The following is a 22569-nucleotide window of genomic DNA, read 5'->3' on the forward strand; positions in this document are numbered from 1 at the left end:
ACCCTTCCCCACTGGCCCCGGGGTCTCCCAGTGCTAGTACGGACCAGCGAACAATGGAGCCAGGCTCCCCCGAGCCTATCCTTTCTCTCCCCGGCCCCGGCTGTGAAGACGGGGGAAGGGGGGTGGGTGTGGTCGAGTGCAAGCCCCACCCAGCAGCAAATCGTCATCGTCCCCCCCCCCCCACTTCTCTCCAGCCAGCCCCCCTCGCCGAGCCACCCAAGTCCCTCGAACTTTCCGTGGGAGACTCTCGCACCAAGCACTAGCGCCCGGAAAGCTGCACCCCGGAGCCTGCTTCGCAGCAGCCACCCGCCCACGCCCCCTCCCCAGACAGTCACACAGCCCACGGCGTCCCGCCATCTCACTACAGCCGCCCTCTCAGCCCTCCCCTCCCCGAGCACTCTCCCCCCACCATTATCCCAGCCCCCAAACACCCCCCGCCCCTCCCCAGCGCAAACTCCCTCTGCCCGCCCCCTGCCACCGCTCCGGTCCGCACACGCCGTCCCCGACCCGCGACCACCGAGAGCAGCTGCAGCTCGGGGCTGGCCAGAGCCCGCCCGCCGCCAGATGCTCTGCTTGCCCGGCTGGCGCTGAGCTCTGCCGGCTCCTGCCCCCCACAAAAGAGGGGAGAATCCCGAGGAAGCGACGCGCCTCCCGCGGGGAAGGAGCCGGGCAGCGGGTCGGTCCGGATGCGGTGAGCGCCGCGTCGCCTCCGGGGCTGCCTTAGCGGAGGCAGGAGAGAGAGAGAGAAGCGGGGATCGGGCACCGCCGGCCACCACCATGGGCTGCTGCACCGGGCGCTGCACGCTGATCTTCCTATGCGCGCTGCAGCTGGTGAGTGACTGACCCGCGCTCCGCACCCCCGGGCACTGCCAGCGTGGGGCTGATGGTCCCGTGCACGCTGCGGCTGGCGGGATGGCCCCCAGCACTCCCAGGGCACCGCCAGCTCCTCCGCTGGGGCTGATGGTCCCATGCACGCTGCAGCTGGCGGGATGACCGAGCCGTTCCTGTCTCGGGCTCCCCGCATGCAGGTCTCACCCATCGGGCACTGCCAGCTGCTCCAGGGCTGTTGCGGTGCAGGGGTTCACTGCGCTCCCCTCTGCACGTTGCCTCTGGTGAGTGCTGACTAACCGGGCACCTCTCAGTGAGTGACCCATCCCCGCCTGATCACCTGCTCTCACCCGGGGAGCACAGCTAACTCTTGCGCCCTGGGATTAAGTTTTGTATTTTTATGGTAAAACAAATTTGTTTGGTTCGAAATCTGTTCGTTTGCGGGGGGGGGGGGGTAATCTGCTCCCATCCCAGGACGAGGCTCTGTTTTATGTTGCCCAGTTTCTCTTTCGGGTCTCTAGGGAGTTGCCACAGTTTTTCTATGCCTGCCAAGTCTGGTGTTTGAAGGGATTCTGAATTCATTTAGAGTCTCCCCGTTTCCCAACCCCCCTAACCAGTCTGTTTGAACTAGATTTTAAAAATCTCACTCAGATTTCTCTGGAAATCACACCCATGCACATTGTCTCAGGTTGACAGCCTTGTGTTAAAATCCGTTCATGATCAGTATAAGATCACGGTGTGCAGGTGGCATTGGGGTCCGATGATGCCAATGTGTGTGTGCGATATGAAGTGGGACTCGGAGACTAAGTTGTATATGATAACCTAGCACAAGAATGACACTTTTAGGACATGTGTGTTGGGACCTGTCATTGGACTCTGCTATTTATTTTCTAGTCACTGCCTTGAGGTCAGGAGCCACCAATCTTCCTTGTGTCAGATCCATTGTAGAATGTGCAAAAATTTCATTCTGTTTAAAAAGGCAAAATCTGCATATCCTTCTGGGTATTTCCTGGGAAGTGTTTTATTTCAATTACATACACCTGGATATGTAATTGACACAATTGAACATGTATCTTGTTTTCTTTGTGTATTAAAGTTGGCATATTTGTTTCCAAGAAGTGTTGTCAGAACAGAACTATATTGAGCAATAACAATTCCTTGTATGGCTCATTAGCTAAGTAATAAAATAATGTTCTTCCTTTAACAGTCAGTCTCTAATCCCATGAGAATTTAATTTTTTTTCTTTTCTACTGATTCAGTCATTTTCTTTGCCACATGATCTTTCTTTTAATGAGCATGGGTTCTTCAGTCTGTGGGTGTGCAAGTGTATGTGTAAAGTAAAACTAGCCGGTGATTACAGAAGATGATCATTTGGCAGTCTTCCTAGCTTCCTGCTAAACCTCTAGAAAAGGCTTCTGTATCAGGAGTAATATTAATGTACGGTTAAACACAACATATTCAATACTTCATTTTAAGAGCATCATTCATTTTCAAAGTATTAGTCAAATCCTCAGCTGGTGCAAATTGGTTCATTAGTAGTGTCTCCTATTCAGATATTCTTAAATACCATGGGGAGGGTACAGTGTTAAAACCTGAATAAAATAGACTAACAAAAGAGGAAAGGATTTAATGTATTCATAATTGGTACTTTTAATATTAAAAAATCTTTGTATATAAAGCTGTGGTCTTGATCCCCTGCATGTGTTTTACACTGCTGTAACATATTGACTACTATGGAGTTATTTTTGATTTACACTGATGTGTGTGAGAGGAGAATCGGGTGCTTCATCTTTAAAAATATAACACTAACACAGTTGTGAAGGTTATAGTAACAGTATTTACTATTCTGAAGATTACTTGGAGGATATAAAAACCGAAGAAGTAAAGTATGAATAGCCATCATAATATGTAGAGTACTGCAGATAAAATCTTTCAGAAAAGGTATCATGTTTTATAACAGACCCATCAAATGATCTAACAACTTTCAAACTGTAGACTTTTAATACGTATATTTTTCTACTGTACTTTCCTGTTTTATAAAAATGCATACATTAGGTACAGTCTACTATAACATCCATAGGTTTTAGTGACTGATCAATCCATGTCTAGCCAAATGCTTTTAGTGTAATTTATTTTCATTAAAAACAAAAAAATAAAAACTGCCGTATAAATGTGTTTGACCTAAGATTTAATCTAGTAGACATAAACTCTAGCCAAGGTACTCACAATGATCTCAGTGGTGGTGGTGGTGAATTTATGTTTGTAGGAATTGTCACCACAGGGGATTTTAGATCTGTTTCTAACATCACAGGGGTCATGAGTATAAAGCATGCCCAACAAAACTGCATCCCCAGACATTACTATCATTAAGAGAGATTTATTTTACCTTGAATCAATTTATGGAGCGGTGAAAGACATATTACTGACTGTGGACTATGTTTAGATTAAGTGCTACAGAAGCCAAAGCACTTGTCTTGCTAATTTGTAGCAATGCAAAAATACAAATGATTTCTACTGATTGAGAAAACTTTAGAAAAATAGAAAGATGGCAATGCTTTAAAAAATAAAGTAGTGAATTTCCACACAAGAAACAGTTCACCCTCTCAATAACAGTCTTGTCAGACCACACCAAAGGAAACAAAAATAGGTCAATAGAAAGGGTTTATGTGACCAATTCAAGCCTTTATTTGATTTAAGAACTGTATAGACACCACCTGAAAAGTCAGACAGCCAAAAATCTTCATGAAAATACTTAATTTGCAATTCTCTTTGTTTGTTTGTGATGTGGATTGTGCCACTCACATTTCCCTGGTGATTGCCAATAAAACTCATATTTCAGAAATATTTGATACCCAGCACAGCAGTGGTTCTCAACCAGGGGCCCGGGACTCCCTGGGGGCCCGTGAGCAGGTTTCAGGGGGTCCGTCAAACAGGGCTGGCCTTAGACTTATTTGGGTTAAAGGCAGAAAGTCAGAGCCCTACCACATGGGACTGAAGCCTGGTGATCCAAGCCCCGCCACCCGGGGCTGAAGCCAAAGCCTGAGCAACTTAGCTTCACAGGGTCCATTGTGGCGTGGGGCCCTGGGCTACTCCTGCTTGCTACCCCCTAATGCTGGCCCTGGCTCTTATATACAGAAAAACAGTAGTTGTGGGCCATGGAGTTTTTATTGCATGTTGGGGTGGCCTCAGAAATAAAAAGGTTGAGAGACCCTGCAACACAGGACATTTCTATTTTTGTGTAGATGTACTGATGTTTGGAATTGGAAGTCTTTCTACACAAATGATATTTTCATTATTCCTAAGTGGAGTGTCCATCACACTCACACAATCCTTGTCCTTGGAGCTTCTCATATTTGATTTTAGTTAGTTGCTCAAAATTAGACCTTTGGACCAGAGCTTGATTTTCCACTGTTACACAAATTTGATACCAGGGGACTTCATTAAAGTAAATGGAGTAACACTAGTGTAAAACTGGTGTAAGGTAGTGGAGAATCAGGACCATAATCTCTTTTAGGATTCTGTTCTAATTGCCTGTAAAAATGCTGGCCACATTTGTGATGTGTGCTGGCTTCTCAGCACAATTTTACTGGTTCCCTCACAACCTTTCCCCATCATATCAATTTTACCCTCTTACTTTTGCTCATTATGCTTGTATATAGAGAAATGCTGTTGGAAAGAGAACCACAGTCATTGAAATGACTCTGGTGGTGGTGTTGGAGGGTCTATACGCCATCCTTTCTCTAATGGTAAAATACTATCATAGAATATCAGGGTTGGAAGGGACCTCAGGAGGTCATCTAGTCCAACCCCCTGCTCAAAGCAGGACCAACACCAACTAAATCATCCCAGTCAGGGCTTTGTCAAGCTTGACCTTAAAAACCTCTAAGGAAGGAAATTCCACCACCTCCCTGGGTAACCCATTCCAGTGCTCCACCACCCTCCTAGTGAAAAAGTTTTTCCTAATATCCAACCTAAACCTTCCCCAATGCAGCTTGAGACCATTACTCCTTGTTCTGTCAACTGGTACCACTGAGAACAGTATAGATCCATCCTCTTTGGAACCCCCTTTCAGGTAGTTGAAAGCAGCTATCAAATCCCCCCTCATTCTTCTTTTCTGTAGACTAAATGATCCCAGTTCCCTCGGCCTGTTCTAATAAGTCATGTGCTCCAGCCCCCTCCCCCCAATCATTTTTGTTGCCCTCCGCTGGACTTTTTCAAATTTTTCCACATCCTTCTTGTAATGTGGGGCCAAAACTGGACACAGTACTCTAGATGAGGCCTCACCAGTGTCGAATAGAGGGGAATGATCATGTCTCTTGATCTGCTGGCAGTGTTCCTACTTATACAGCCCAAGATGCCGTTAGCCTTCTTAGGAACACGGGCACACTGTTGACTGATATCCAGCTTCTCATCCACTGTAACCCCCAGGTCCTTTTCTGCAGAACTGCTGTCTAGCCACTCGGTTCCTAGTCTGTAGCAGTGCATGGGATTCTTCCGTCCTAAGTGCAGGATTCTGCACTTGTCCTTGTTGAACCTCATCAGACTTCTTTTGACTCAATCCTCTAATTTGTCTAGGTCCCTCTGTATCCTGTCTCTACCACTCCTCCCAGTTTAGTGTCATCTGCAAACTTGCTGAGAGTGCAAACCACACCATCATCCAGATCATTAATGAAGATATGAACAAAACCGGCCGCAGGACCGACCCTTGGGGCACTCCACTTGATGCTGGCTGCCAACTAGACATGGAGCCATTGATCACTACCCATTGAGCCTGATGATCTAGCTAGCTTTCTATCCACCTTATAGTCCATTCATCCAGCCTATACTTCTTTAACTTGCTGGCAAGAATACTGTGGGAGACCCTATCAAAAGCTTTGCTAAAGTCAAGGAATAACACGTCCACTGCTTTCCCCTCATCCACAGAGCCAGTTATCTCATCATGGAAGGCAATTATGTTAGCCAGGCATGACTTACCCTTGTTGAATCCATGCTGACTGTTCCTGGTCACTTTCCTCTCCTCTAAGTGCTTCAGAATTGATTCCTTGAGGACTGCTCCGTGATTTTTCCAGGGACTGAGGTAAGGCTGACTGGCCTTTAGTTCCCCAGATCCTCCTCCTTCAGTTTTTTAAAGATGGGCACTACATTGCCGTTTTTCCAATCATCTGGGACCTCTCCTGATCACCATGAGTTTTCAAAGATAATGGCCAATGGTTCTGCAATCACATCCGCCAACTCCTTTAGCTCATCCAGCTTTTCTAAATAGTCCTGAATCACTTCTTTCTCTACAGAGGGCTGGTCACCAGCTCCGCATACTGTGCTGCCCAGTGCAGTAGTCTGGGAGCTGACATTGTTCATGAAGACAGAGGAAAAAAACCATTGAGTACATTACCTTTTTCCACATCCTCTGTTACTAGGTTGCCTCCCTCATTCAGTAAGGGGCTCACATTTTCCTTGACCTTCTTCTTGTTGCTAACATACCTGAAGAAACCCTTCTTGTTACTCTTAACATCTCTTGCTAGCTGCAACTCCAAGTCTCATTTGGCCTTCCTGATTTCACTCCTGCATGCCTGAGTAATATTTTTATATTCCTCCCTGGGCGTTTGTCCAGTCTTCCACTTCTTGTAAGCTTCTTTTTTGTGTTTAAGATCAGCAAGGATTTCACTGTTAAGCCAAGCTGGTCGCCTGGCCATATTTACTATTCTTTCTACACATCGGGATGGTTTGTTCCTGCAACCTCAATAAGGATTCTTTAATGTACAGCCAGCTCTCCTGGACTCCTTTCCCCTTCATGTTGTTTTCCCAGGGGATCCTGCCTATCGGTTCCCTGAGGGAGTCAAAGTCTGCTTTTCTGAAGTCCAGGGTCCGTATTCTGCTGCTCTCCTTTCTTCCTTGTGTCAGGATCCTGAACTCAACCATCTCATGGTCACTGCCTCCCAGGTTCCCATCCACTTTTGCTTCTCCTATTAATTCTTCCCTGTTTTTGAGCAGCAGGTCAAGAAGAGATCTGCCCTAGTTGGTTCCTCTAGCACTTACACGAGGAAATTGTACACTTTCCAAAAACTTCCTGGATTGTCTGTGCACTGCTGTATTGCTCTCCCAGCAGATATTAGCGTGTTTGAAGTTCTCCATGATAACCAGAGCCTATGATCTAGTAACTTCTATTAGTTGCCTGAAGAGAGCCTTGTCCACCTCATCCCCCTGGTCTAGGGGTCTATAGCAGACTCCCACCATGACATCACCTTTGTTGCTCACGCTTCTAAACTTAATCCAGAGACCATGGTTTACTATCTTCAAGAAGAATTGTTTGTAAACATGGAGTGGTGTGTGTATGTGAGATTCAGTAGAAAATATTTTTAAAATATATTATTTTCATTTCTACATTTTGATCTACAAGAGTGTATACACCAAACTGACTACATAACCTTACAGATTTGGTATTGAATATAGTTCAGTCTTAAGTGCAATAGACTCTCAATACAATAAAAAAAATGCACACTAGTGAACTCTCCAAAGGCATTCCATGTCTTATATGGTTTCATATAAATGTACATTTCTTTAAATGTAAATCTGCATAAATATGTATAATACAAGGTGTCACAAGGAAAGTGCACCCCGTCTCTTCTTGAGACAAAATGCGGGTAATGACGGCCCCGCGGTTGAGTCTATACAGCCATCCCTCGTCTTGGGATAGCTTGGCCTGGGGATAAAAGTCAATATGGCTTCCCTCTTTCAGGGCTGTGTGGCCTAGCGGTCTGTCAGTAGGGCTGCCTGGTTCAGCAGGGCTGCATGGCCCAATGGCCAAAGTCAGTCCAACTGCCCTCTCTCAGGGCTGCGAGGCCCAAGGGCAGGGTCAGCATAATCACCCTCTTCAGTAGGATTGTTTGGTCTGGTGGCCAGTCAGGGGAGTGGGCTGCCACCTTGGGTGGGGGTGGGGCGGTGGGGATTGGGTAGGGGAACCCGGACTCTCCCTGCTCCTCCAGGTGCCAGCTCAGGACCCTGACAGTGGCAAGTATGCTTGCCACTGGGTCATCAGGGAATCCTCCTGAAACACGCTAACACCACTCGGTACAATGCCTAGTCCGCCTGAGCTACTTCCTACCCTTTCCCTTATACAGTGGTCCTGGTGTCCCAGAAGTCCATAGTCTCCTTGGCCTCTGCAGCTCTGTCACTCCTTGGGCATCTGCAGGAGCTGGGGCATTCGCTTGGGTCTCAGCATCTCTGGCTACTGCCATCTGTTGCTTCAGCAGCTCCTGGGCTGGAGCTTGCAGCGTGCATCCTCCCTCTTCAGTGGTCAGCCCTGAATGAGCTGAGCTGCACCCTTTTATACCCCAGCTGGAGCATGCCCATCAGGGCCGAGGGGGCATGGCTAGTGTGGGGCAAGTATGCCTCATCACACAAGTGTTCTGGAAATAGCTTCAAATTAAATAGGGCATTATTAGGCCCTGATTCAGGGAGGCACTTATGCACAAGCTTTCCTGAATTGGGTCATCTTACAATCTTGGAGGCTGCCCCAGTATTTGCTCAAGCAAAACTCCCTTTGAAGAACCTGGAGTAAGGAGAGCAATTTTGAGGACTTGACTTTACACTGTGATCTTATTAACTCTAGCATTGTAATATGTCATTTCAGAAGATGTCATACTGGGAGCTCTAAGATGTATATATCCTCCTAATGTGTGCATAGCAGGAGTTATGTACATGTATCAAGAGAATATATCATAATGATATATTAATCTTAGAGTATGTGCTGGAACTCTCATTAGCATCATCAGGAATCACATATGTTGACCTTTTCTATACAAGATAAGTCAATAGCCTTATTACAGAAACTGACAGCAATGTTGTAAATGCTAGTGTAGCCACCAGGTCATGAAACACTGCAAAATGAAAATGTTCAGAAAATGAAGCAAATAAAAAAATACTAATAAATTCTGGAAGGGGTAAATTGGCAAAGAATTATACAGAGTTAACTGTGTGAATCCAATTGTAGTTAATGTGTCACAGCCCTATGCAGCCTTGAAAATGTACCTCTAAGGAATTTACATTTAATTTTGTTTTAAAGTTTACATTAGGTGTGTGTGCTGGTGGGGCAAGGATGTTGGTAGGCAAGAATTATATAGCTATGTAAACACAACAAAAGTGTTAATAAGTCATGGCTCAGATTTTCAAAGCAGTGCAGAGAAGATTAATGGAAGCTGTATGGCTAATACCTCATCACAGTTTTGAAAATCTCAGCCTATGATTTAATCTATAGGTGTCGGTGCTCTGTATTCATTCAAAGCCCTTCCTTGATTTAAAAGTACAACATTATATGGTGCAGCTGGTATAAAATGGTTATTTTCTACTTACCATATTACTTTCAAATCAATTTCTGTGTTAGTTTAGCACAAGTTTAGATAATTGTAATGAAAATGTGACTATGTATTAATATTTGCCAACTAAGTGATTATTTGGTGAGTGCATTCGGTCATCTTAAAATAATTCTTCTCTTGATATGCAGGAGATTTATGCTTGTAAGTCCCACTAATGCTAATTGGAGTAACGTGTAAATCCTTGCACTTTGAGATGAGACTGTATCCATTAGACTAAAAAATAATACTTCACCATTGATTAGTATGCATAATACCATTTCGATAGTGGTGCTGGCAAATGATACATAACACGTGGTTTAATAATTTACATTTTTTCATCTCATTTGAGTATACTTTACAAAGCAGGAAATTATAACTGCTGCTAAACTACACTTTTTATAACCTTCTGATTTTGGCTCTATGCACTCTTATGTTATAACAGATGTATAACATTTATATAACAGCATAAGAACTTGAGCGATGTGATGAATTAAAGAAAGTAAACCCTTTGAACCAATAAATTGCTACACTTTTTGATGCTGGTAAAAGAATTACCAGTCCATTGATCTGGAGAGGAAGCATCTGTCCATGGATAAAGCAGGAGGTTGGGAATGTATGTTTTATATTAGTGGGGCAGGGAGGGGCGTGGTTCCTAGCGCTGGCGAATGTACTGACTGCAAGAACCAGAAGGTATGTTGTTTTTAGTAAGGTGTAAGGTAACATTGGTAAATTTGCTCTGGCATCTCATGTGGGTTCTACAAAATGAAGTCCTAGTCTTTTGGCTGTTCCTGACAGACTGACTCTCTTTTTGAAGGCCCTGATCCTATAAAGATTTATATACATGCTTAAAAGAGCTGGGTGGGAACTGGGTTTTTTGTTTAGCAGGAAAAGCTGTGATTTCAATTTATTTTTAAATTCCAAAACAGAATAAAATCAACGTTTTTTGAAATTTCCTGTGAAATTAAATTCTGAAAAAAATATTGTTTTGGGTTGATTGAAATGTTTTATCTAGATAAAATCAGAATGTTTTTCTCTAAGTTTGACTTATTAAAATTGTATATTATGTAACATTAAAACATTAAAATTAAAAGTAATTTCAAAATGGAAAATCAAAGCTTTAAGTTCTGAAAAGTTGTTTTGACCTTATCAAAGTGCTTTTTTTCCCAATTTCTCCTTTAAATGAAATGTTGTCAATCAACACGTTTCTACAAAACATTTAGCTTTCAACAAATTAAAATCTTCCAATGGAAAAATATTTTGTCAAATTTCTGACTAGATCTTATGCTTAACTTCAAGCATGTGAGCAATCCTATTTAGTTCAGAGCAGTACTAGTGCTCAAAGTTAGGCGTACACATAAATCTTTACAGGTGGGGGCCCAAATCATCAGTTAGAATCATGCTTCTGTAACTTGTTGGTCATCAGGGACATAAATATTCCTCCTGCCTAAAAATAATGCTTAACATTTGCACTTTGAGTGTATTGTATATACATTCAATAAACACAACATTCCTGTGTGATATTAATATACATATTTCCAAATGGCCTGCTATGTTAATTTCTGAGCACACTGCAAAATAATAATAACAAATTAACCTCCAGAATGAAAAGTACTTTTATTTAAATCTAATTTATTTCCGATACCAGTGGTTGGTGGTTGTTTTTCAGGAGATTTGTGTTGTGTATCATATGATATAGTTGTTTGGGGAAACATGAGCCGAAAGAGCAGTAACATCCTCTGGAGCAGGATGGTTTTAGTGTCAGGCTGATGTTGGGTGAAAGTGAGTTCCATAAGCAAATGCCCTTTTACAGATGATGAAAATGAAGCAGCGTACCATGAACTAAGCGTTAGAGTAGCTACAGCTAGCAAGGTGGTAAGAACTGTGGGATATGGCCCCAGATACCACAGCACCAGACGTGTGTCAACACAAAACCAGGATGCAGCTGGCTGTATATGGGATGGAAATGAGGTGTGCACACCAAAATTGTGTGGATGCTTACAGTTGAGCTTGAAAAGAGCAAACTCACGTGTAAGTACATGGACCCAGATACAAATTCAGTATACACATACTCTTAGAGTGGGTAGGGACTAAATTTTCAAATATGCTCATGTTTGAGGGGATGCCTTCTCAAACTGAGAGAGAGCTCTCTTACAAAATTGTCTCTATGTGTCTTTCCAAAAGTCACACAGTAAGTCAGCATGCATAGTGGCAAAGCAGGGAAGGCCAAGCTCCCAGTCTCAGGTTCAGTCCACCATAGCACGCTACTCCTTTCCTTTTCATTATAGGTTCATGATGCACAGAGGCTGCTGTGTAGAATTATGATTATTTTTGCATCTCTGAGTTTAAAGAGTTAAGATTTAAACATCTAGTCTTAATTGTGGGTGGAAGCAGAAGTTAATTAATTGAAAGTGAGTTATGTAGGATCTCTAATGGCCATATGATCTATCATTTTCTAGGAATATAACAATAGGATACCAGTACCTGCCGCACATCTGCTTCTGTCCCAAACAACAGATTCTTTAGTTTGAGATACTACGGTTTACAGAGGTTCCTCTCATAAAAATCATTGAAATTCAAAACAGATATTATGTTTTTACATCTAAATCAGGATGCAGAACTTGGATGTGGATTTGTTTATTAGGATCAGGACAGGCTTTGTGTTCTCTACTCTGATCAGGGCAGGGGCTGACTAGATGATGTCCAATTGCTGATTTTGTGAGGTAATGGTACAGAATAGGAAAAACCCCAACCGTAGAGATTAGGTGTCAGAAATCTTTCAATATCATCTTGCAAAGAGATTTCAGCCACAGTAGTGGCAGGTTCAGAGATGAGATTTGAAATCAGAAGTCTACTACCTTTACATTTTTAATCTGCACTTTGGGTTTTGGCTTATCTCTAATCTACATATTACTTCCTTACATAAATAAGTTAAACTTTATTTATATATGTAATCAACTAAGGAATGGAACAGGTCACAAAGTTCTTATAACCTGATCTCGCACTATAGAAGACCATATCAATTTTGCAACTGACTTTAATAGGAGCAGGATCAAGCATTGGTGCAGATATTGATAGGCATCATGCTCAGGTGCAATATAAACAGTGATGGATTCTTCATTAAAAGGTGTGACTGGGTCTGCCAGATCTTGTCTGCTTGCTGAGGAGGCATCAGCACACTGACATTCCCTGCCTAAGGAAAATCCACTCAGACTAGGTGAGCATCAAGACAGTCCACCAGAGGCCTAGAAGGGTCAGGAGGAAATACTGAACCAGCAGGCTAGTCAGGAAAGCTTGCCTCCTTTTGCTTAGGGGTAGGGCCAGGTGAGAGTGGGACAGGGGAGGTGTTTCTCAGGGCTAAGCACTTGCATTTGAAGGGTTTTTCCTCTTTGTTTAAAGTAGTGGCTCTCAAACTTTTGTGTTGGTGACCCCTTTCACACAGCAAGCTTCTGCATGTACCCCCCCCCAAATAAAAACATACCTTTTATATTATAAATGCTGGAAGCGAAGCGGGGTTTAGGCGTGGACGCTGACAGCTTGCGACCTCCACATAATAATCTCGTGACCCGCTGAGGGGGCACAACCCCCAGTTTGAAAACCCCTGGTTTAAAAGCACAGACAACTGAATACTGAATTGCCATTTTATTACATGATTGTTTAGAGCTGTGATCTCCAAACTTTTTATGTTGCACCCCGCCTTACTTGTAACATGATCTATCTGTGCCTCCCCTGGGAGTGAGGCTGGGAACCAGGAGCAGAGCAAGAACTGGGGCCGGGGCCAGGAGTGGAGTCATGGCCAGGAGCAGGGCTGCAAGCCAGGCCACATTTGGGGACTGAGGCCTAGGCTGGGCTGCGGTTGCGACTGGGAATCTGGGGCCTGGGCTGGGGCCGGAACCAGAGCAGAGCTGGGGGCAGAGCGGAACTGGGTTGCATTCCTTCCCTGCCCCTTATGGGGCTGGCCTGAGCCCTTCTACACTCCCCCCACCCAAACAGTCCTCCTCACAGTTTGGAGACCACTGGTTTAGAGACTGATGCCAAGCTTATGGCACAGACTGCCCTGCCCGAAGCATATATCCAAACCTTACAAACTAAGGTGGGGAGGACCGTGTGTGGCCCTAAAGAGGGCAATATTGGGCAGCTCCGCCTCCTGCAGGAGGACATTTAAAGAATTCAGTAATTTAGATTACGTTGAGGGTGTAAGAAGTCCTTAGAATCTTTTAAAAACTGCTAGTTTCATGCTATGGAAATGAATCTGAAATGGGAATGGTAATTTTCAGCCTTCAGAAATCCCTCTCTCTATTAAATTTCACTGTTAAATTTACAAAAGAATAGCAATTATCTGGGGGTAATTTTGCCTTCTTGTTTTTATTCCACGAACACTATGTCAAATCTTGTATAGGTGCATTTGTATTAAAACCAGCTAAAGTTAATTCGCTCAATTTTACACTGATTTACTAAACTAGACTGCAACCACTTTGGGGCAGAGAATCTGTCTTTATGTGTATTGCAAAATGTGATGCACATCTATGACTCTAGATAAGTAGTATATAGTAATAATAAGGGGCTTCATGGTTCAGGAGGCTAGTAATAGGATGAAGAGTCTTTCATTTTTAGGTCACTAACTGAAATTCATGCAGGTTAGTTGCTGCTGAAAGTCATTATGGCCTCTCTGCAATGAGTGTTTCAATACAATGTCCATATTAAAAAAAACCAAACAGTTCCATATTAGCACTAACTGGCAGCCTGGCTGATGTGGTAGTACTAGTCTCAGCAAAAGGCTATGGTGTCATGAAGACCAAAGCACTCTTTTATCCTAATGGTTCCAACAGGCTGTTGTTCAGGAATATCAGCAGGGTGCTGTGATGAAGTTTGCAGTACTGGTTTGTAATACAGAACTTTATTTTCTGGGGCTCTCAATCCTTTCATAAGCAATACATTAAGTTTAACACCCACCTACCCCAAAACAAACAGGCAAGCAAACAAACCAAACACACACAAACACAAAATAAATGGCATGGATTATTACCTAGATTTCAGTTTTGTTAAGGAAGAGCCCCTTCTCTTCCCTACCCTTGTCCCCCACTTTTTATTTGACAGACTTTTTGACTTGGAAACCAAATTCAGGCAACAGGAAATATTCAGCACTTGGGAAATACTTACTTTAGAATCTTGAAAGTTTTTCTGAATCAAATCACATAAAACTGTCTCCCTTCATCTATCAAGTGCGACTAATGCATACCTTTCCAAAGGTTTAGGTTTATGTGATGCTACTTTCAGTGTGGACTGCACTTCCCTGACAAATCAGTACCAGTGGCACTATCACAATTTTTAGTGTGATTATAGTCTTTTTTTCCTTTGTGTGATCAATGAAATCTTTGTGATTTCACTATAAATCTGTGCCTTTTGGCAGGTTTATAGGCAGTAGTAAGCTGAGATAGATCTTTGATCTCTGGAACGTACAGAGTGCTTAAGACCATGGTAACAAAAAGGTAGTAAAAGATTTTATTTTGACTTTTCATTTTTTATTATATTCCCCTATTGTCGTCTTCCTGCACATGGATCCATACCTTGTGCATTATCTTTCCTTGGCTCAATAGGCTGGTAGACTGGTATTTTTCATGGTGTATCTGGTGATTTTATACCCGATTTTATGAGTTGCTTAATGCTCTAAACTCCCACTGAAGTCCCTGAAAGTCATTCTTATGGGGTTAGTGCTTTTACAATGATAGGATCAAGGAAAAGAACAATAAAACCTTTTTAAACAGTAAAGGCACACAAACATAATATTCAGAAAAGTTGGTTTTCTGTTTGGATTTGAAACAAACAGTGACTACCAAACAAATGTCCCCAATAGAAAGTTCCAATAAAAAAAAGTAAAATGTGAAAATTTGTGAAATGCAAAAGAATGAGGAAAGGAAAGCAACTAGTTGTGCTTAAGGGTGTTATTCTTTTTAAAAGATCATACTAGAGGATTCACATGAAGGAAGCTGAGACAAAGGCACAACTTTATTTGATCAAGAGAATCAGAAATTGTGAACATGTTCTTACAGGCATGGAAATATATGTGCAATTAAGTGTCATCATTGTAGAAGGTAGCTATAGTAATCAGGAAGGAAGATTAAGTAGAAAAGAACATATACCTGAGAACTAGACTTTGTGAAACTCTTCAGTGGAGAGTTTTGACGCACACAGGAGAAGCCACCACTACAGATGTCACCCACAACCATATTCTAAAATGGATTTTTATTCAGAATGAAGCTGTGGAATATATTGGTTTTTATATTGTGCTTCATTTTCTGAAAATGGGATTCTGTTAACATTTAGTGTAAATATCACACTTTTGCACCTTCCCAGGAAGGCATGCATAGAAAATTAAAGTTAAAAAATGCAATTTTTGCTGCATCAAGAAAAACCCCAAAGCTGGGCAGTAACATAAATTATACTATAGAAATAATATCACAGAAATGTACAAGCTTTATCAAGGCTTGGTAGAATTAAATTTGTACTGTATTTTTTTTAAATAATTTGAATGTATAATATCAACATATATTTTTAAACATAGATATTTTTATGTATTTAAATTTTTATAGTAGTGGAAAACTGTGTGTGTGGGGAGGGAATTCAGACAATTATTTAATAGCAATGGATACTGAGATACGAAAAGTTAGTTTTATAAATGTTAAAACCCAAATTGTCAACATTACATGTCAAAATATACAAAGTAAATATCCTTCAGTCAATAAATCACACCTGTTTTTATTATTCATTTGCTAGTCCATTTGTAACAAGCTTACTACAAAAATCTAAATTGCTGGATTTTGATTCTAATAAGTTCTCAGGCATCATTTTTCTTATTTTGCCTATCTCCAAATTTCAGTGATCATCAATGGAAATATTTTGTCATGGGTTTGTGTATATGTGGTGAAATTGAGATTTACTGATATTTATCGATGGCAATGTAATCCATCTAAGCCTAGCTTTATCCTACCCACCCTCTCAATGCAACCTAGATAGCCTTTTTTTGTGGGGGAGGAGGGCTATTTATTCTTACTGCTAAAAGCTTCCTGTACCTTTTTCCTGCACAATGAACTGAAAACTTTTATTATTTAATATTTATTCTTTTTCCCGAATTAGGTAGACACTGTCAAGGTAGGAGTGTTTAGAGGATTTTAACTGTGTCAGAAGCCTTGCTACTCCCACGGACCGTCTGAATTATTTATATCACGGACATCTCCAGAGTGTTCTAACCCAGACTAACCCACTTTACTCTCAGAACACTGAGGAGTAGAGTCCTCATTAAAGTCCACTGAACTACTGAAGACTAATTGACTTCTCTGTGGCAATCTATTCATTTTTAGGGTGCCCTTCACTATAATATGCACATCCAATAACTAGTGCATAGATTCTTCCCCCTTCTCCATAAATGGCCCAAATCTCACAATCTGCCCTGCTGCTTAAACTTTCTGCTATCTCCCACAGTTGACTATCTTGTTGGAAAACCTCCCTGACTACTGCCCTAGCTCACTCTTCCTTTCCTCTCATAGCAAATTCCTGGCTCCAGATATTAATTCTCATGAGATACTGGACTCTGTGCCATTCTAGCCTAGAACCCTTCTGCTTCTCTTTTCCCTGAGACTAGTGCTTGTCTCTGAATGTTCCTCCCACCTACCCCTTTTCAAGTTCCAGGCCCTGTTCTCTTTCCCTCCCTTTGGCTTCAGACCCTTTCCACAGCTCTCAAGACAAGATTATTGATTGCTACTAACAGCTGCTTATCACCCAGCTGATCAGCGGCTCTCCCCGTTCCCCCAGCTATTCCTGCTCACAGTTCCCTTATTCCAGCTGAGAAGCTGTCCCATCATCACACTGTTTCCTTCTGCAAGTGTCTCCTACTTGACAATTATGAAGCATGCTAAGGTTTAATGTAGGGCTTGATGATAATTAGAAGGGAATTGGTAGGTACACGCAGTAGAACAGTGAATACTGTGTAGAGCTTTAACATACGTTTTAGTTACACAAATGAAGATTAAAATTCCTGTGGCTTTAAAAAAAAACAAAACTCAACAATCCAAAAACTGAGAATTGAGCACTACATCTTGGTTGAGAACCAAGATAGGTTTTCAGAATGTCAGGCCTAGGATTCCACTTGTGAATTTCCCTATCTTCTCTTCTATAAAGTAAAGCACAAGGTACATAGGAAACCCCTTTAATAATGCTTCAATACACATCAAATAATTTTTATTGGTCTCTGGGTAAAAAAAAAGAGAGTGTGTAGCACTGGGTTGCAATTTGCTATGGTTTACATATGCTGTAATCCCACAGAAATTAGTGGTATTGTGCGCAGTCTAATTTAAGGCTGAATTTGGCTCCTCATATATTGTAGGCACCAGCACACTAAACAGGGGGAGTGACTGATAGGATTTTGTTTCAGAAGAACTAGAACATAAATATGATACATAATGACTAATGCTGGATGAGCAAACTAATAATGTCACTTTCTGTAATGGCTTTCTCACAGTGGCTCTTTCAACAGAGTAGTGAAATGGAATTGAAAGAATTTCTCCGTCAAAAACTGCGTTTGTGATGAGACTTTGTAAATAAAAATGAAAGTATTCTAAATTTAAACTTCATTGTCACAAATGACTTGAAGTGCATTGAAGTATTTTAAATTTAGTTATGGATGTCTTGAATGGCTTTAAGTTGTATTATTAATGTATAATTTAATCATAGTGATTTGATGAAAGCCGGAGCTGACTCTGTTGTGTTAGAAGTAATCACAAAGTGCCAAACTCAGTTTAAATGGGATTAATATGATCAAACCCTTAGACATCAAGGCATCCAACATCTCCAGTTATTTCATAACATAGCTCTGCACATCTGTGGATCAAAGTCTGATTCTGTGTTTCCCTAGCCTGCTGAGCTTGGACGACCTGCATCATGGACACACGCTGCACAATGGCATGAGAGTTCTAGTGACCTTTCTTGGTTGCTTAAGTGAATTAAAGATCAAATGGAAGAATCAGGGGAAAGCTGAAGTGAAATAATTTCATCTCATTTTTGTATCACTGAAAGTTTCTACGAACAGAATACAGTCTTTTTATGCACAGGCCATATATGTTGTTCACTTACATTAAAAGTTGAAGACCTGTTTTCTGCAGGCTTTGGGGACTCTAGAACTGTCAAGGTTAATCTCAGATTTTATTTAAAACCAAAGTTTCTAGGCCTTTTCTCTGTGTAGATAACCATGCAAATGAAAATTGATCTGTATGGTTGAAAGCTTGTCACTGATTTTATCTATAGATTCACAGTTCATCTAAGTTTTATAAAGTTCCTGTGTGACCAGTGAAACCCAGGGCCACCAGTCCCTCAGTTTTTGAGAAAATTAAAGTCCAAGTTGAAAAAGCTGAAGGACATGCCACACATGCACTGTGAGAGCCATCACACGTTTCCTCCAAACTGATTCATCTGCTGCGCAGCCAGTGTAACTTCTGATCACAAGAGAGTGTTGTTACTTTTTAAAAATCATTTGCATTATAGGTTTCAGAGTAGCAGCCGTGTTAGTCTGTATCCACAAAAAGAACAGGAGTACTTGTGGCACCTTAGAGACTAACAAATTTATTTCAGCATGAACTTTCGTGAGCTACAGCTCACTTCTTCAGATGCATAGAATGGAACACACAGACAGGAGATATTTATACATACAGAGAACATGAAAAGGTGGACGTCTGCATACAATTGAAGAGCCTAAACAATTGAAATGAGCTATCATCAGCAGGAGAAAAAAAAACCTTTTGAAGTGATAATTAAGATGACCCATAGAAGGTGTGAGGAGAACTTAGCATAGGGAAATAGATTCAATTAATGTAATGACATAACCATTCCCAGTCTCTGTTTAGGCCTGAGTTAATTGTATCTAATTTGCATATTAATTCGAGTTCAGCGGTCTCTCTTTGGAGTCTGTTTTTTAAGTTTTTTTGTTGCAAAATTGCCACCCTCAAGTCTGTCACTGAATGGTTAGAGAGGCTGAAGTGTTCTTCCACTGGTTTTTGAATGTTATGATTCCTGATGTCAGATTTGTGTCCATTTGTTCTTTTGCGTAGAGACTGTCCGGTTTGGCCAAGATGTGCAGGTGAACGAGCCCCTGATGGCGTGGCTGATGTGATTAGGTCCTATGATAGTGTCATTTGAATAGATATGTGGACAGAGCTGGCATTGGGCTTTGTTGCAAGGATAGGTTCTGGGTTAGTGTTTATGTTGTATGGTGATGATCCCTCACTCTCACAGATCTTGGGAGACAGGCCAGTCCTCGCTTATAGACAGCCTCCCAACCTGAAGCAAATAGTCACCAGCAACCGCACACCATACAACATAAACACTAACCCAGGTACCTATCCTTGCAACAAAGCCCGATGCCAGCTCTGTCCACATATCAATTCAAGTGACACCATCATAGGACCTAATCACATCAGCCACGCCATCGGGGCTCATTCACCTGCACATCTACCAACGTGATATATGCCATCATGTGCCAGCAATGCCCCTCTGCCATGTACATTGGCCAAACCGGACAGTCTGTATGCAAAAGAATAAATGGACACAAATCTGACATCAGGAATCATAACATTGAAAAACTAGTGGGAGAACACTTCAACCTCTCTAACCACTCAGTGACAGACTTGAAGATGGCAATTTTGCAACAAAGAAACTTAAAAAACAGACTCCAAAGAGAGACTGCTGAACTCGAATTAAAATGCAAATTAGATACAATTAACTCAGGCCTAAACAGACTGGGAATGGTTGGGTCATTACACTAATTGAATCTATTTCCTATGTTAAGTTCTTCTCACACCTTCTATGGGTCATCTTAATTATCACTTCAAAAGGTTTTTTTTTTCTCCTGCTGATGATAGCTCATCTCAATTGATTAGACTCTTCCTGTTGGTATGCAGACTTCCACCTTTTCATGTTCTCTGTATGTATAAATATCTCCTGTCTGTGTGTTCCATTCTATGCATCTGAAGAAGTGAACTGTAGCTCATGAAAGCTCATGCTGAAATAAATTTGTTAGTCTCTAAGGTGCAACAAGTACTCCTGTTCTATTTGCAATATAGTACAGCTAAGAGTGCTTTCGTGCTAGGCTCTGTACATACACATGGTAAGAGACAGACTCTTCCCCAAAGAGCTTACAGTCTAACACAGGACACACAAGGTGGGTCAAAGGAAGCACAGAGACATTAAGTAACTTGCTTGAGTTCACATGCAAAGTCTGGGAGCTGAACTCAAGTCTCTCTAGTGCAAGCAGTTAGCCTCAGGGCCATTTTTCTTTTCTGTGTGCTTATATTTGTGTGTTCAACTACCGTAAATTGGGGGTATGACCCACATGTGAGTATAGGTGCCTATCCATGGGCAAACAGTTGATTTTTGTGTGTGTACTCATGGTACTCGGGAGTGCAAATGTGCATATGTAGAAATATGCATGGGTTTTTAATTACTTAATGTTTGTAAAGTTTGTATACACACACACACACACACACACACACACACACACACACACACACACACACACACATGCATGTATCTGTTAATATTTCACTGCAATGTGCAACAGAGCCCTGGCATGAGGTCAATTTTGGTGGCCTCCACACATCCAACGTATTTGGAAAATTGCCCTCATAAACTTTTCCACATATGGACAGATCTGAGTAGACCCCAGCACAAGCTGCTGTGTTCCACTTTTCCTGCAGCAGAAGGCAGGTGCTGACCAAAACATCCTCCTCACCCCCTTGCTAAAGAATGATTTTGTCTGAGGATTCCCATGCCACAAAGAATCCTCATGCCAGACGTGTTCGTGGGGGAGAGTCCTCACAGAAGACAGGAGTCGGTTATTTTTTGTGGGTCATGATGTGTGGATGAATGAAAAGTTTTCATTGCAAAAATGCTAAAGTTGACTCTCCACAATATAGAGTGGGGACCATTTAAAGAGAATGAAGGATTTCTCCTGCTCCTTCCCCTCTCTTCCCCCGATTGATGGATTTAAGGACTTCGTTGACTATAAAAAGAACTTGGATCTTCACGGTACAGTTAGGCTGAAGGAGGTAATATAGCAATCTGATTGCTTTAGTTTTTGATAACTGGAATTAAGGTGTTACAGAACTCCTTCTGTTATTGCAATGAAATTCTACCCTCCTGGCAGATGGGCCTTTGATTTTTGCACATGCTTTTTTTCCAGGTGACAAAAGCATATCTGACAGTGAATTCAAGACTGGTAATATCCAAAGTAGACCATTCATAAGCAGTAGTTTTCCCTCTCAGAGACAAAGCCATAAATTATTTTTATTGTCTAAGGGGATAGTCTCCTTTGGCCTTAGAATGTATGAAATATCAGTGGCCTAAATGCCTGATTCTGCAAAGTTCTAAGCACCTTCTTAAAAGTACTAAGTAGCCTCAGCTCCCTTTGAGAACAGTGGGAATTAAGGGTACATATTACCTTCCAGGAGGCCCTCAATATCTTGTTAGATCATGTTGTAACTGCTGTAGCCATGCCTTTGAATGGGCTTTGTAAGTGCTAGCACTATTAGAGGGGACCATTAGATGAAGTCATTGAACCATTAGGAAGCCTTCAAAAAATTAGTACTCTTTTTCTGATCTAAAAAAGTGTTGTGGTTGAGAATATGCATGTAGAGCCATCCTCAAGGGAAGATTCTTTTACACATACTGACTCCATCAATGTTACCACCTAACAGTTCACTAACATGAGACTTACGCTTTGTAACGTTTCACAGATTCCTACATCATGCTGAGTAGAGCTGGTCATCTATTATTAACATGCTGGCATTTTTGCTAGACTAAAAGTGTCTTCATATTATCCATATTCCTATTAACCCTTCCATGATAAAAGACACTTGCAAGCCCTATTCTGCGGTTACTTTATCGCTTCGGAACAAAGGCATTTCAAATCTCAAAAACTATACATGCTCCTTTTAGAGCATACAGAAAAAGATACATATTGATTTTCTTAGAAATACCTCAGATGTTTAAACACAATGTCTGTAAAATACTTTTTCTTTTTTTAAACTATATTTCAGTGCATGTCTCTGAACATTATTATAGTGATGCATTAGAAATACTAGGATGATGGTTGAGACAGCATGAATTGCACTTATAGAGAGACTTACATCTACAGCAAATGTTAAAGAATTACTGCCCTTAAGAGGTAAGGAAGTATTTTAATTCCAGTTGTGCTGATGAGGATACTGAAGAGGCCTTGCCCAAGGTCACAAAGGAAGTCTGTGCCCAAGCCAGGAATAGACCCTCGCTCTTGTGACTCTGAGTCTCACATCTAAACCACAAGACCATCCTTCCTTTTTTATGAGCCTTTCTTGTTTAGTGATTTCAAGTT

The 22569-nt window shown here is 41.6% G+C and overlaps 1 protein-coding gene across 3 annotated transcripts in view; it reads left to right on the forward strand.

The window, feature by feature from the left end:
- The first annotated feature begins 519 nt into the window (after positions 1 to 519).
- NKAIN3 (sodium/potassium transporting ATPase interacting 3) overlaps positions 520 to 22569 on the forward strand; it is a 564816-nt gene continuing 542766 nt past the window's right edge. For all 3 annotated transcript variants that reach the window (XM_050941362.1, XM_050941360.1, XM_050941361.1), the window contains exon 1: positions 520 to 831. In XM_050941362.1, the coding sequence (XP_050797319.1) occupies positions 778 to 831 (54 nt within the window). In that variant the 5' untranslated portion in view covers positions 520 to 777. The remainder of the gene's footprint in view (positions 832 to 22569) is intronic.

Source organism: Gopherus flavomarginatus, chromosome 2 (assembly GCF_025201925.1).
Source record: "Gopherus flavomarginatus isolate rGopFla2 chromosome 2, rGopFla2.mat.asm, whole genome shotgun sequence".
Lineage (NCBI taxonomy): Eukaryota > Metazoa > Chordata > Testudines > Testudinidae > Gopherus > Gopherus flavomarginatus.